General features: G+C 32.4%; 1 protein-coding gene across 1 annotated transcript in view; it reads right to left on the bottom strand.

The window, feature by feature from the left end:
• LOC133192440 (low-density lipoprotein receptor-related protein 6-like) overlaps positions 1–15,182 on the bottom strand; it is a 36,227-nt gene that overhangs the window by 15,645 nt on the left and 5,400 nt on the right. Inside the window, exons 5-8 of the mRNA XM_061328447.1 lie at positions 11,079–11,293; positions 10,684–10,841; positions 9,874–10,011; positions 8,315–8,420 (exon numbers count right to left, since the gene is read on the bottom strand). Coding sequence (XP_061184431.1) covers positions 8,315–8,420; positions 9,874–10,011; positions 10,684–10,841; positions 11,079–11,293 — 617 coding nt within the window. The remainder of the gene's footprint in view (positions 1–8,314; positions 8,421–9,873; positions 10,012–10,683; positions 10,842–11,078; positions 11,294–15,182) is intronic.

Here is a 15,182-nt window from a genome sequence, read left to right as displayed (position 1 = left end):
TAAGAATACTTATCATTTGGTCTCAAAAAGTGTTTTACATTTAACATTATCTTAACCTTGTAAGTGTGGTAGATGTAAATGTTAATGACTACAATGATCTAATTAGGTAATAAGGTCTTGACCGCAAATCAAGTTGGCTGGATTGGGAGAGGGTATCAAGTTTTGACATTGATTGCTGAGTTTCAGAACAGGATAAATATCGGAATAAATTGACAATGTTCACTGCTAGTTATTATAAGTCAGCAAGTTGGGCAGTTCCAATACTGAGTGCAGAATTTTATGTTCAATGAATTGTTTCTAAGTCACGTCCTTTATGTAAACTGTTACATGGTAATACAAAATTAAACTTTGTAAAAAACTTTGGACATCATTTTTGTGTTGCCTGTAGAGCAGAGTGGCACTTAGAGATCATTTTACCGGGCGTCTGTTTGTCTGTCTATCTGTCTGTCCGTCTGTCACACCTTATATCTCGAGAACTGTAAAAGGTATAGATTTCATATTTTGCACATGTATAGCTTTGCACAATGGCTTTTGTATTTTACAATGGTTACCGACCTCCTGACCCTTGAACTTGACCTTTGACCTACTTTTTAAAATAGTTTACAGTGCCGATATTCAACTTATTTTTGACATTTAAGAGCTGAGTCTAGACTATTTAGCATAAGCACTGTTTGTAATAAAATATTTTGAAAAAAATACCAGCGTAACAGTCCACTTGACCTTGACCTTTGACTTTCTTTGCAAAATATACTGCAGACGGTTTAAATTAACTTATGTCTTTTGAATTTAGAGAGGCAGGGATTTGATAATTAGCATTTATACATGTTGACAATGTACTTTGACACTGTATGATATACACTAACCACAAAAACTGAAATTTTTAAAGTACTATGAAAATACATCGGGATCGGTATTCCAAAATGGATGATGTAGACTGACAATTGCGGTAATGACAGACTGAAGTCTCTTTTGAAGGACACGGTGTTGTTTGAAATAACTAATGATAAATAATTATTTTTAATGATTTATTTTTTTCTAATATTCATTTTAGCTTTGAGGGGTTGGAGATTTATATTTCTATTTGATTGTTAGACTCCATGGCAATCCGGCTTACTATCCATGGATTTTTTTTTCTTTGCCGCCAAATGCATGAACTATAATCGCGGCTATAGTAGCAAATAAATAGCTGACCACTCTTACATTTATTAACATCTTCAATGAAGCTAAAAGCAGGCGACACATGCGTTCCTTAGAACACTCTAGTAAAAAAAAAACAAACAAAAAAAACATAAACATATGTATATCAGTCATTTGTATATGACTAAATAATGATTATTTTAAAAAAATAAGGACCATTTAAGTAACTTTAGATTTAACATATATACTAACTATCCTAACTAAAATCATCACAAAAAAAAATAGCAAGAGGAGAATGATATATGGTCTACATGTTTGTTTGTTTGTTTGTATGTTGTTTTACGTCCCTCTCAATTGAATAATTTTTCACTGATATAAGAATGCCTGTACTAAATACACATGCAAAGCAACATGAGAAATTAATATTTTTAAAACGTGAAAACAACATCGCCTGATCCAGAGGGGCAAGAAAAAAATAATCCATATTTCCTCTGGAACACTTTAAAAAATATGTATTGATTTAGAAGATTCTATAAAATTAACATTTAAAGAATATTTTGTACTGAGTAATACAATCATTCTGTTTTATTAACTGGATATCAATCTAGCCCCCCTTCACCTATTTCCCCTTTTCCAAATTTCTAGATCCGATTCTGTCTCTGTGATTTATTGGCAAGTTTGCAGAAACAAGCAAAATCAGAATTTCACAGATGCACTGTATCTAGGATTGCAGAGTGGGTCATTTGGGATTGATTATCTAGTGATCAGCTACAGCAAGATTAACAGCCAGTGTCATCTGTAAAATTACAGGTCAATTTATATAGCCTCTGTCTTATCAGCTTTCATTATGGAGAAATGATATAGGGAGATATTCTTTAACTCTTTTAAATCATCAAGAAATCTCTTTATGGCTTGGCAAGTGCTATAAGAATAAATTAAGATATTTAATCAATGGTCATAAGAACCTTTGTATGTATATCAAGCATGTGATGTAAGCATGAGCCTCTTCAATTATTTTTTTTTACTCCGTTTTTACATAATGAATAAATAAATACAAAATCGTGGTTAAGCATCGAATGATGTGAGTATCTATTATTGAAACTGTTACTCAGAATTGAGTTTTCAATTAGAAACAACATTATTATTATTTTTTATCAGGTACTGTTAACACGTATTCAATTTCTTTTTAAATTTTCAATTGTGATTTTTTAGCATTTATGATGTCTCTTAAACATATAATATACTTAGTTGAGAATTATGATGTTGTTAGTGTGAGTGATGAAAACAATTATTTTACACAAATCTTGTGAAGTATCCCTTTTGTATGCTACCTGCATGCAGCAGACTTTTTTCAAAGAGTACATTATTGAAGATTTAATTGGATTTGTCTTTTTTTCAAAACATTTCAAGTTAACAATTAGCAAAACTATCAAGAACAAGTTTCTATATGGCTGAGTATGATCTTTGACAAGGTCACTGTTGCTGGTAATTAAAGAACAACACTTGATTCCAATCTAAGTACTAATTCATACACAGATAAGCTTAATTAAATACAAAAAAGCAGAGTTATATGTAATGATATCTTGGGAAAGTATAAACAATTGACCAGTGAACACTATGTGAATTAAGCCGTGAAGCCATTTAGTATGGGGGGATGTATAAACAAACTACAGGGCTCTGTTTAGTTTAAACACATTACTTCTGTGACATTATTCCCCTGAGCCTGGGTGAATTGGCATGCTCTGCTCCCTAACGCCTTTGAAATTAACAGTGCTGAGCACCTAGTGAAGCAGGGATGACATATGGATGGAACTGGGCTTTAGCATTTTCTTTATCAAATCAATGTTTGATAAAAGAAAGCAAATACAGCTTCACATTAAAAATACTGGGTCTTTCCAAATAATTCAAAATGCAAAAAAAAAAAAACACTTGAAAAATCTTTTTGGAAATAATGTACCTCTTCAATACATGTACATGTCAAGTCATTCCATTTTACAAAAATATTATATGAAGAAAAAAACTCTACTTTGTATATTATAAATATTATTAAAATGTTATATAGGAGTTCAGTGTTTTTAATGGGAAATGGGCAAATTTTTTAAGGAGAAAAATATCAATAAGAATTATTATCAAAATTAATTTTTGGGAAACAAATGTCAAAAGTGGTGTCCCAACACAAAAAATCCTACTAATTTACATGGGTTAGGTATTTTGACTGCATAACATTATCATGAACAACATGAACAAGGAATGCTGTTTCCCAAAAACTTTTATTGTTTATGCATCAGTTTTCTTATCAAAAATAATTGTGTGTGTGATGTCTTCTTTACGTATATGTGTTTTTAGGGCTGTATCAATATATCGAATAATCAATACGTATCAATATTTAAGAATATATGGTATCGAAAAAAGAACTTCCAATATGTATCGGACAGGCAGATTTTCTTTTAATTCTGTGAAAAAGTTGGGAATTTCAATCACCAATATTATATATGTTATATTTTTTCACTGTTTTGAATTAAAATTGATCGATAATGATTTAATCATTAAGGAGATAGCACATCTTAGATAAATATATTACAAAATACATAGACAACTTTATTTAACATGTTATTTTTTTCACATTCATTAAAAGTTTGAATTTGAAGTGTAATTTGTTATTACAGTGAGACTTTTTTTATAGACGTGTTAAAGAATCCAATATATCGGATATTGCATAATGAAATATTGCATCGTATCAATTTTTTTTGCTCAATACACAGCCCTAGTGTTTTTCTTAAATCATGGACATAGACCCCCCCCCCCCTCCACCCCAACAAAATAAATAAATAAAATAAAAACAAGCAGTTTCATTGCTGCTATGCACAACATTTGAAAACATACACTGGATGTCATAGAATTTCTAATTTTTCTCAATGATAATTATGACTACATACTTGATTTGTTTATGATCCTTCTTTCAGTAATGAACTGCTGCTGCAACAGGTGTCATGACCGGATAGATTACACTGAAACCAAAGGCACATTAGTTTATTTATCAAAACAATAAATTTCTCATTCATAATTTACTGTTATTTAGAAGTGTCTAATCTAGCATTTCAATAGGCTATAATAACTTTGACAAAGTTATTGATTAAATCTTTTATTTCCATTTTTTATGCAAACAATACATGGTATACATAAAGATTTATCATACATTTAAATAAATATTTGCTTATGTACCTTGATACATCCTTAATAGTGAGGGACTGCAACATCTTGTTTTTTATCCAGCCAAGTAGTTTTTCTGTTTCATGACTATACTCGAAGTTGACATCGAGAACATGGGTTTGCTATGTTTAAGAGATCCACATGCCCAAAGTCTGATAACACACCCACAATCATTTCAGTGTGGAGTGTCTTGATTGACATTTCTTCAAATAGTGGCACCGTGTTTCCATTCAGAAGGTCAATTGCACATGAAGAGCTTGCTTTAATTGACTAGCAGGAATAGTATTCATCAGAAGACAATGTACTATAGTTTGATTGAATGGGGAATTAAGAAATGGAGAAATTGACAATGATATATTACATGTACCTGTGTATTATACTGTGATACGGACAAATAATTATTCTTGTTCAAGCACTTTATGAAGAATTATGAACAAACCGGGCCGGGATACATATCAGTATAGAGACGCATCTCTGTAATATTATTTGTTTTTCCATTAAATGAGTGGATGTTCAACCGAATAGAATTGATTGGTCATTTACATTTGAATCTCGGATGAAATAAACTAGAAAAGCTAAGGGTAAGGATACTTAGTTCAATTTTTATCATTTCATATAGATATTAAATACAATTTTAAATATTTAAGAAAAATGTCATTGTTACATTTCTTTTTATTTTAATTTCTACGTGTATGTTTTAATGGCAGCTTTATATCAAATCGGTGGTAAATTTATCTGTGTTCAGGAGAATACAGTATAACTTTTTGATTGATTGATTGTTGTAGTTCTGTATGTCTCTTGGAGGAAAATGTCACTTGTATGAGAGGTCACCTGATGCTGGTGAAGGCTTCAAATTTAGACCTTATTCGCACGATACTCAGGGCAATTGAGCAGTGAAGGTTCTCTGGCGTGCAAACACCTCAGACATGGTGCGCCCGTTCGAGGTCTCATTTGAAAGACCTGCAACTTAAACTTCAAAGTACCAAACATTTTGTGAAGGAACAGTTTCTACCTATATTCCTTTTATCATTTTTGCAACCAATGCACGGACCCGAGATCACAGAGAGACTTATCGAGCTACATGACAGTACTTTACACACACTGTATTCTCTCCCAGTTCCCTTTACCATATGAAATTAAGGCTCATAAATCATGACCGCATTTTGCTTTACTTAAGTTGCAGGTTTGCATATTTAAAATAATAATTAAATGATATTTATATTTTCAAGCAATATGTGCAAATCCAGGATTTTTTTTTTTCAAGGGGGGGGGGGGTTGTTCCACACCTTTACACAAGAATGTACATGTAGGCCTAAACATAGCTCTTTTTCAGTGTTCCCTTTCCTATAAGAAAATGTCTATTAATTCATAAGTTAACGGGAATCTTTAGTGATAGATGGAAACGAATCATATGATTGACACATCACTCGAATAATGATATACATTTAAAATATATCTTTATACTTGATCCAGAAGAATTACCAAATGAATGGTGAAACATGAATGAAACTTATCATGCTGTACAGGAAATGCAAATTGATTATAAATCTTTGCACTCTGTTGCTTTAAAATTATTGTGGTTAAAATGCATAAAAAACACCACATTTACAAAATGGGTTACAAATTTGACCAACATCTTTTTCTCAGTTTCCTACAAACTTTAATTTTTTTTAAAATAAATTTTAAGCAGACAATATCTTTCTTTGTCCAGAGAAGTTTCATCCTTGATGTGTGATCTTGTGATCTTAAAATCAACAGGAGTCATCTATTTTAGGGGATACCAACTACTTTCCTCAAATCCCCTGTTTTCATGTATAAAGAGTTAAAATTTAAAATGGGAAGAGGAACGTTTCTCAGATATGTTATGTGTTCAGGCTTATGAAGCCAGTGTCTACAGATAGGAGAGGAACGTTCCTCTTATGAAGCCAGTGTGACCAAATAGGAGAGGAACGTTCCTCTTACGAAGCCAGTGTCAACAGATAGGAGAGGAACGTTCCTCTTGTGAAGCCAGTGTCAACAAATAGGAGAGGAACGTTCCTCTATGAAACCTGTGCCAACAAATAGGAGAGGAACGTTCCTCTTATGAAGCCAGTGTCAATAGGAGAGGAACGTTCCTCTTATGAAGCCAGTGTCAATAGGAGAGGAACGTTCCTCTTATGAAGCCAGTGCCAATAGGAGAGGAACGTTCCTCTTATGAAGCCAGTGCCAACATTTAGGAGAGGAACGTTCCACAGATTCATTGGGTTCAGATTCATGTATATATTGTTAATATTTTAAAATGGGAAGAGGAACGTTCCTCAAATGTTCAGTGTATTTAGATTGATGTTTGTTGTATCATTGATTAGAATTGGTAGAGGAACGTTCCTCAAATATAATCTGTATTAGGGTTCATGGATATAGTATGTATTATCAATTGAAATTGATAGAGGAACGTTCCTCGTATAGCATTGTATATACAAACACACATATTTATTATAAGCAATCTGAAATAAAAGAGGAACGTTCCTCAAATACAGTTTTTGTGCATAGAACTAAGGAGACAACGAGGAAGATTTCTGATGAAGAGGAACGTTCCTCTCTTAAATTGCACTTAAAGTGGCGAATTTCTCGAAAAGCCCCCTTGTAGAGGCTCACTTATTGACTTTTAGACCATTTTCGACTTCAGATTTGAAAAATCAGGTTTAAAAAAGGAATTTTGATTTTCTCCTTTTGATTTGGATTGTGTTACATGTAACATGCTACCTGGATAATAAAAATATATAACGTATTAATAGATTTTAAAAATAAAAAGTAATGCAAATAGATGTGTAAATATTGCATGTTGTCTGGAGAATTAAAATATATAAATATAATATCATGTTTAAAAATCATATTAATAATATTTTTACACTGTGCATTCACACGCTTTGCTTGTACAATGTTTAGATTACAAACTGGCATGTTGACTGGTCGATGCGCTGATGGTCAACGCATTTTATCCCTTATCCTGATTGACAGACCTGTTCGGCATGTTGATTGGTCGACGCGCTGATGAGTTAATCGCTAATCCTGATTAACAGCTCTGTTACGCAACACCGAACGCGCGTTCGCTTTCTGGGACCGCTACTGAATTGGGGTTCGCTTTCAGCGTTCGCTCTGGGTTCGCTACGGGTGCGCTTCGGGTTCGCTCGGGGTCAGCACTAGCGGACCCCAAGCGAACCCGAAGCGAACCCAGAGAGCGAACCCGGGGTGCGCTCTGGGTTCGCTTTCTGTTAGGTTGTGTTTGGTCGGTACTGTATAAACGTAAGACTGATTTGGTTCATACTCAAAAGACTAATGGAAAAAGGTTCTCTAACGATCTTCTACCTGCACATACCTTTCCAGTATTGCAGCATCCTGCAGCCGTATTTCAATCTGACAATACACAGCCACATACGGCTCGCTTGACAATCACATTCTTGCAAAGCAACAGCAACCTGTTTCTTGTATGGTCATCTAAATCGCAAGATTTAAATCCAATTGAGCATGCATTGGACAAGATGGAATGGCATGATTTGCCAAAGACAATCGAATCCCCAGACTCTGCAACAGATGACCAAAGCTCTACATTTAGAGTGGGAAAGTATTCCTATACAGGTTTTTATTATACTCATTTGCTTCAATCAGAGGCCGTTTTAGGATATCATTTGTGTCTGTGGGGGGCATATAAGATATTGATCTTTATTGACCTTAAACTTTCTATGAGATTTTAATATTCTTGAGTAGTTATGACATTTAGATGGTAGACCTATTGTTAACCACATTTCTTTATTATCAATGCATCATTTTACTAAATAATCTTAATGTTCAATGTTTCACAAAAATTCTGCTATGCGTTTCTTTTTTTAAAGAGTATATTTATACCCCTCTCCTGTTACCGACATTCCTTGCAAATGCATTATGGTCTTGTTTTTTTTCGAATTTTTGCAATAGTGATACTTAGACAAACCTTATAAGCTAAAGCTTCTGTTGCACCAAATGTGATGACATGACTTTTAATATCAGATCCATTTGTCAGTGAGCTTTTAATCATAGAGTTATCCAGCCAGTAAATTCTAAAATTGTAAAAGAAAAATGCATTGATATTGCAATTGATATTAACTGAAAGGCATAGCTAATTTGATAAAGATTTGATTGTACCAAGTACTTTAAATAAATAATGAATAATTAAAAATATTCCAAATGTTAAAAAAATTACAGGAAAAACCTTTAAATTGAAATGAAAAATTGGAGTTCCAAGTAACGCACATGTCGCCTGCTATAGAATCTTAAGACATTAATAAAGCTTAAAAACAGATGATACATGAAATGCATATTTTTAGACTTATTCTGTTTTCAAGTTTTTCTGAAGTATTAAGATACTGTAAACTTCCCATGGTGTTCAAAATTCAACTTTTCTTCAGCCATCCTTATAACTCTATGCAGCTTCTTTTAATTACTTTATAATGATACTAAAATAATAAGCAATTAAATTGATTTATTTTGATTATAAAACCATAATTGGGAGGGGGAGGTATCTCTGTCCTTATTAGTGTTATTTCTTAACTTTTCATACAATCATTTATTCGATACAGAGAAAAAAAATCATCCACAGGTAGCTAGTAAATTGTCAAAAACTTCGATTTATTGGCAAATGTAACAGTCAAGTAGATATAAGACTTCTCAACCCACAAGGATAAAATGAATTATTGAAAATGTTAGGAATAGCTTTTTACCATGTAAACGTGTTTTTAAAAAACAACTATCCTTGATATTTGTGACTTTAAAGAGTTCGTCTTAATAACCCACAATTTTGCTTGAATTACGAACGAGAAAAGCACCATTAATGTTTCTTTTCATACATCTAATGCATTAAAATTTCAACTTGTGACGAAATGTACAGTAGTTTGAAAGTAAATTGACATGAGGTAATATCCATTTATCACATTTTAAGTCCTTTATACAGTGAATATATCTCATAGGATATCGTTTTCATATCCATGGTTTTGACATAATGGTGGATTCTTGCGTGAATTTGATCGGTCAAATTTTGGGACCTACACATATGAAACGTTGTAGAAGATGTGAAAGCCATGTGTAGAAAATCTTATAAAAAGAATCTCCAATGATGTGTTGTCAGAAATGATTTTTTATCCAAGTCATTGGATACTCAAGGCTTGCTGATGAAATCACACAACTTGTTAAATATAACATGTATAAAGAAATCACAAATCGTGGGATATCCTTTATGTATAATATACATGTATATATAAGAAAGCAAAGACATACCTCTTAAAAATCAAAACAAAAGTTGAATCAATGGTCTGGAGCAAATTTAAAAAGTAGGTCAGGATGAATTAAGGGGACAGTTACACTTGCATGTTTTCTAAAAACATATTCATCGTTATCTCTAATATTCAACCATTTCTCAAGGTCTAATGTTTTACTAACAGACGAACGGACAGACAGACATTTTGCAAAATGATCTCTTAGTGTGGCTTTGCTCTGCAGATGATACAAAAAATGGACCTGTGACTTGTGACATCATATCGAAGAGAAATCGGATTATTGAGATTTGCCTCGGACACAATGGTTTTGGGAGAATTCCTATTCCAGTTTCCTCTAATTATGGCCTTTCTAGATGTTCCCGATATCCAGTAGAGGTCTCTATAATCAAAAATCGAAAAATACACAACCTTTTGTGAATCCTGTCGATAATTTACAAGCCTATAGATTACTATTGCCAATTCGTTTAAATGTTTCTTGACACTTTTCTTAATTATGTCTTCATACTGTTATGCCAGCCCATAAAGAAAGGCTAAATCTTTTAATCTGCGTTTCTTTTTTCTTGATACACACGTGACTATTTTATATTAAAAGGTTTTGTTTTCTTTTTTATTTCTTTTTGATAAAACATAATTTCTAATGTGAAACTTCACCATATCATTCACTTTTAATCAACTTGTAAATTCTTTTCAAATAGTAAAGTTATCATACCCCTTCAATTCCAGAAAAAAAGGTTCTTATGTAAAACGCAAGGGGTATATGTACTTTATTCTAAATCGTTATGCCGCTTAATACCAAAATACAAAAGATTTTTATGCATAGCATAAGCTTTAAATATAAACCTGTTTTCCCTACTTAAAATCAAAGAATATACGTACTTTAAATAATAATAATAATATAACTGTGCCTTAAAACGTTAAAAACATGGATATAACCAACAGCAATCAAGCTCATACGTCCATGAAACAATTCAAAAACACAACTAGATAGAAATGTGATGTTTCAATGGAAATGCTATTTCATTCAAATATTGTTGGTACTGAATCAACAAACCCATTATGAGCGTCCACTGTTAATGATGTAGGCTGTTGAAGTCCGGAGTATATTACAGATGTCGTCCCAGAATTTATAGAAAATGCTCGAATTGTGGATTGCGTAGGTTCTATCCACGCAAGAAGATTAGCAATCCAGTCAAAAATAAGATCTGTTTGGTAATTTAAAAAAGTATAAAACAAAAGATTGAAGAATTCTTTATAAGATTCTAATTATAAAATTGCCTTAGATACGTGACCAAGATGCAACTGCTGCTAATCCATCCTAATATCTTAGAGATTTTCATTAATCTACCGCAACAAAACATCTTATGTCAAATATATATATATATATATATATATATATATATATATATATATATATATATATATATATATATATATATATATATATATATGATTAATGATATTTAATTCTCTCAATGTATTACTACTGCTGTCCAAAAAATAGATAAGGTGCAAGCTTGCATCCACAGCAAATGCCTCTATAATGGCAGAAGGTATCAGGTAGGGAATCCATCCTCGTCCTCCATTAACAAACTGTACTTCCACCATAGCAAAATGAGTTGCATTGCTTACAATGAAGCCCCTCTCGTGAAACCAGGAACGATCTAGTCAATATTTTATTGAAAATGTTACATGTATATATTAACAATTTTATAAATGAAATCAACAATTTTATACAATATTATTTTTAACAAGCTAATTCGGGGAATTTATATCCCCTGCTAAAAGAAAACAAGAGGCCCATGGGCCACATCGCTCATCTGAGCACATTGGCTAGGAAGAAGCAGAAATCAGTTCAGTATTGAACGGGGGGCAAACTTTAATTTACACTCAACAGGACTCTTCCATATCAATATTAGTAATCATGGCTTTGCAGTTCTTAAACAGAAGAATTTTTAAGATTTTTTCCCTATGTCTTCCTATGTAAAACTCTGATCTCTCATTTTGGCCCCGCCTTACCCACCCTAAATTTGAACAAATTTGAATCTACACTACCTGAGGATGCTTCTATAATGATATGACTGATCATGGCTTTGCTGTTCTTGAGCTGAAGATTTTTTCAAGATGATTCCCATATATTCTTATGCAAATCTTTGACCCTCTGTTGTGCCCCCAACCCTTGGGGTCATGATTTGAACAGACTTGATTCTCTAATACCTAAGGTTGCTTCTATATAAATATGACTATTAAAGGCTTTGTTGTTCTTGAGAAGATGATAAAGATATTTCCTATGTAATGTGTACAAGTATAATCAGGTTCTTACAAGGGATATATAGGTTTTCCTTTTTCTCTGTCTGAGTTAATGATCGGAATAATTATTAATAAAGCTCTGTCTGAGGGTGTATCACACAGTACTTAATTTTTCTCTTACCAAGAGACGGGAAGTGGGTAAAGTACTACTTGCACCGTGTTTCTCCCCTAGGTTCCCATTGATAGATAAGAATCGGGTGTCTCAATCTTCAGATTTACTACACCGAGAACTTAACATCAATTCCTTAGAATACTTGCCACTGGTGTTTATAACTTTTATACTTTTATTTTGCTCTTACCATTAAGGTTTTCAATCCCTAATAAGACCAAATTCTCCTTCCTTAAATGCTCATCACGTACATAATACTCAGATATAAATTCAAATTATTTTACAGTACAAAGGGATTTACCAAGAGAAAGTTTCAAAAATGTAATTAAATAAGCAGTAATTCATTAACAAAGATTGTATTGAAGTCTATGGGGACAAGGGATTTTTCAAAAACAAAATTTCGAATAATAAGAATGTCAATAAATACTGTGGTGGAAAGATGCACTAAACCATTAGATATAGAATGACAATTGAAAATGATTTTTTTACTAAGTTTTTTAAAAATGACTTTTTATTAACTAAAAATAGAGGGAGATATCTCTTACCAAAATTCAAGGTCATAGATTAGGACACATTCCACCGTTACATGATAAAAGTAATAAATGGGAATTATGTCTAAATATACTGAGTATTTAACACCTACACTTCTGTTATATATTCAATTTCATAGATTCTGTTGCTATCAGGGATGGAATACCTTAACATCTTTATTGCAGATTCAATATCCAACTTCTTCAGCTAGTTCTGAATGCCTGAATTTCCCAAAGATTTGCCTTATATACCTTTCGGTTTGGCTAGTTCATTCCAAGGGTTGTCAGGACATTCCACTATTTGAAGTCGTCAATGTGTTTTACTCAAATGCCCCTTAACCATTACACCTATATATTCCTATGTAAAACTTTGACCCACGGTCTTGGCCCCGGGGTCATGATTTGGACAATCTTGAATCTACATTTACATTACCTGATGATACTTCTGTATTAAGGTCTAATGACCCTCTGCTTTAAATTTAACAATTTTTTTTAAAACATCCAAACATTGATTTTCATCAAGAGCTATAGCATCAGCTTCAAATGGGAAACAGTATGAGGTATGAAGCGCTGCTTATTTTTCCAGAAATGATTTTTATGTCGGATCATGATATGAAGAAAGTTTAATACAGAGGATAGAAAGAGTAATGATTTAGTATCTCAACATAAAATTAAAAATCTGAGGTGTATATGAAAATACTATTTAGTATCATATCTATTAAATTCATATTAGAAAACATAATAAAGCGCTGCTTCTACATGTAAGTCAGAATATCACAATGCTGTATGTAGTTGTAAGAAAAGAATACATTTGTTAGCAAGAGTTATCTTTCTTATAAATATTTTTTCATTGGAATAAAATGTAATGCTAATAAAAATTCTAAATTTGGTACTTTAAACATTAAACTATTTTTAAAATGGTCCTTAAAAAGATAGAACTTATTCAATTTATAAGGCTTTATTACTGAATTTAATTTTGTTTTGTTAAATATAATAAAACAATAATGAAAAGTATAGGCAAAGGAAATAGAAGGTTATGTTTCCATCGTATGTCAGGTTTGATCGAATTGACTATTCCAAGGTCTCGATAATGAAAGTCTGATAATGAAACTATGAGAAGTACTCGTATTTTTTACTCGGAAAGTTATCTCTCTTATCAGAGGGTCAGTACCCCTTAATATGACTTAGCTGTCATGGCTTAGCTGTTCTTGAGAAGAAGATTTATAAAGATATTTCCTATATATTCCAATGGTATGTTGTGGCCCTTCCCTATTCCCAGGGGTCATGCTTGGAACAAACATTAATCTACACTACCCGTAGATACTTTTATTATAATATGACTAATCATGGCTTTGCTGTTCTTGAGAAGATTTTTAAAGATATTTCCTATATAATCCTATGTAAAACTTGTTGCCCCACCCTTTTCCCGGGGGTTATGATATGAACAAACTTAAATCTAGAGTATGTAATGAAGCTTTCACATAAGTTTCATGTTTTCTTGCCCATTGTTTCTTGAGAAGAAGACTTTTAAATATGCTACCAAATATTCAAGAATTCTTAATTATCTCCCCTTGAAAGAGGTCGCGGCGAGATGTGAGCTCAAAATCAATTTGGAGTCACTAAAAGACCATTAAGAATTGTAAATAAAATTTCATTGCAAAAGCTGAGAGACTTTTTACCAGACAATGAAAGCGTTATACACAAAGCATATGAATTTCTTACCTGACTTTTGACATTTAAGCTATTGGGCTCTTTTCAGGTCATAGAGAGTTCTGGTTTTGAGATATCGTTTGGAAACAAACGAGTTATACAGGGACATGACAGACAGACAGCCAGACGGGCGGACAGAAATAATCTTTGTAAAATTGCAGTATCCTTGAATTTTGAATAAAGTGGATGTATTTGAGTGCCCTCAGCAAATAAAAAAAATATGAGCAAACTTCTCAATCCAATAAATAAACATCTTGTAAACCTTGAGAAAAAGATCTTTCATTATATATAATATGCACATTTTCGAGCAGAAGTTGTCATCTTTACGAAAAAAAAAACAGCTTAAAATTTTCGCTACGTTTGAAAAAAAAAATTGAGGATATTGGAATACATGGTGTCACAATAGATGTTAACTAGGGAAAATATAACGTTGAATAGATATGCATTTACCAAGGGTTCTTGAGATATATCATTTACTGTCAATTCAAACTAAGCAAATGTATTTTTATAAGAAATTCATATCCAGTTAAAAGCCTTAAGTGAACCCTACTCTTTGACTCTCTTTTGCAGTAGCACCCTACCCCCTGGATATGAACAAACTTGATTCTACACTACCTGAGATTTGAATAATAATAATAATGGCCTGGTTTTCTTGATAAGAAAACTTTCAGGGCTTTGTTAAATATATTCCAATATAAAGCTCGATTCCATATTGTAGTTTTATCCTATCCACGAGTTCCACGATTTATTTAAACTTAATCTTCACTATGTCAATAAGCTTTCAAAGAAATATCAAGTTATTTTTACTTATTCATTGCCTCACTTTGGAAAAGTAATGGTTCATCGTTTAATTTAAGAAACTTCAATAAAAATGCCCTCTAAAAATGGACACTT

The sequence above is a fragment of the Saccostrea echinata genome, unplaced genomic scaffold, assembly GCF_033153115.1.
Source record: "Saccostrea echinata isolate AGI-Se365-2 ecotype Australia unplaced genomic scaffold, CSIRO_AGI_Sech_v1 ptg000025l, whole genome shotgun sequence".
Classification (NCBI taxonomy): Eukaryota; Metazoa; Mollusca; class Bivalvia; order Ostreida; family Ostreidae; genus Saccostrea; species Saccostrea echinata.
The sequence above is the reverse complement of the archived record's forward strand: the minus strand, read 5'-3'. Positions and strand labels throughout refer to the sequence as shown.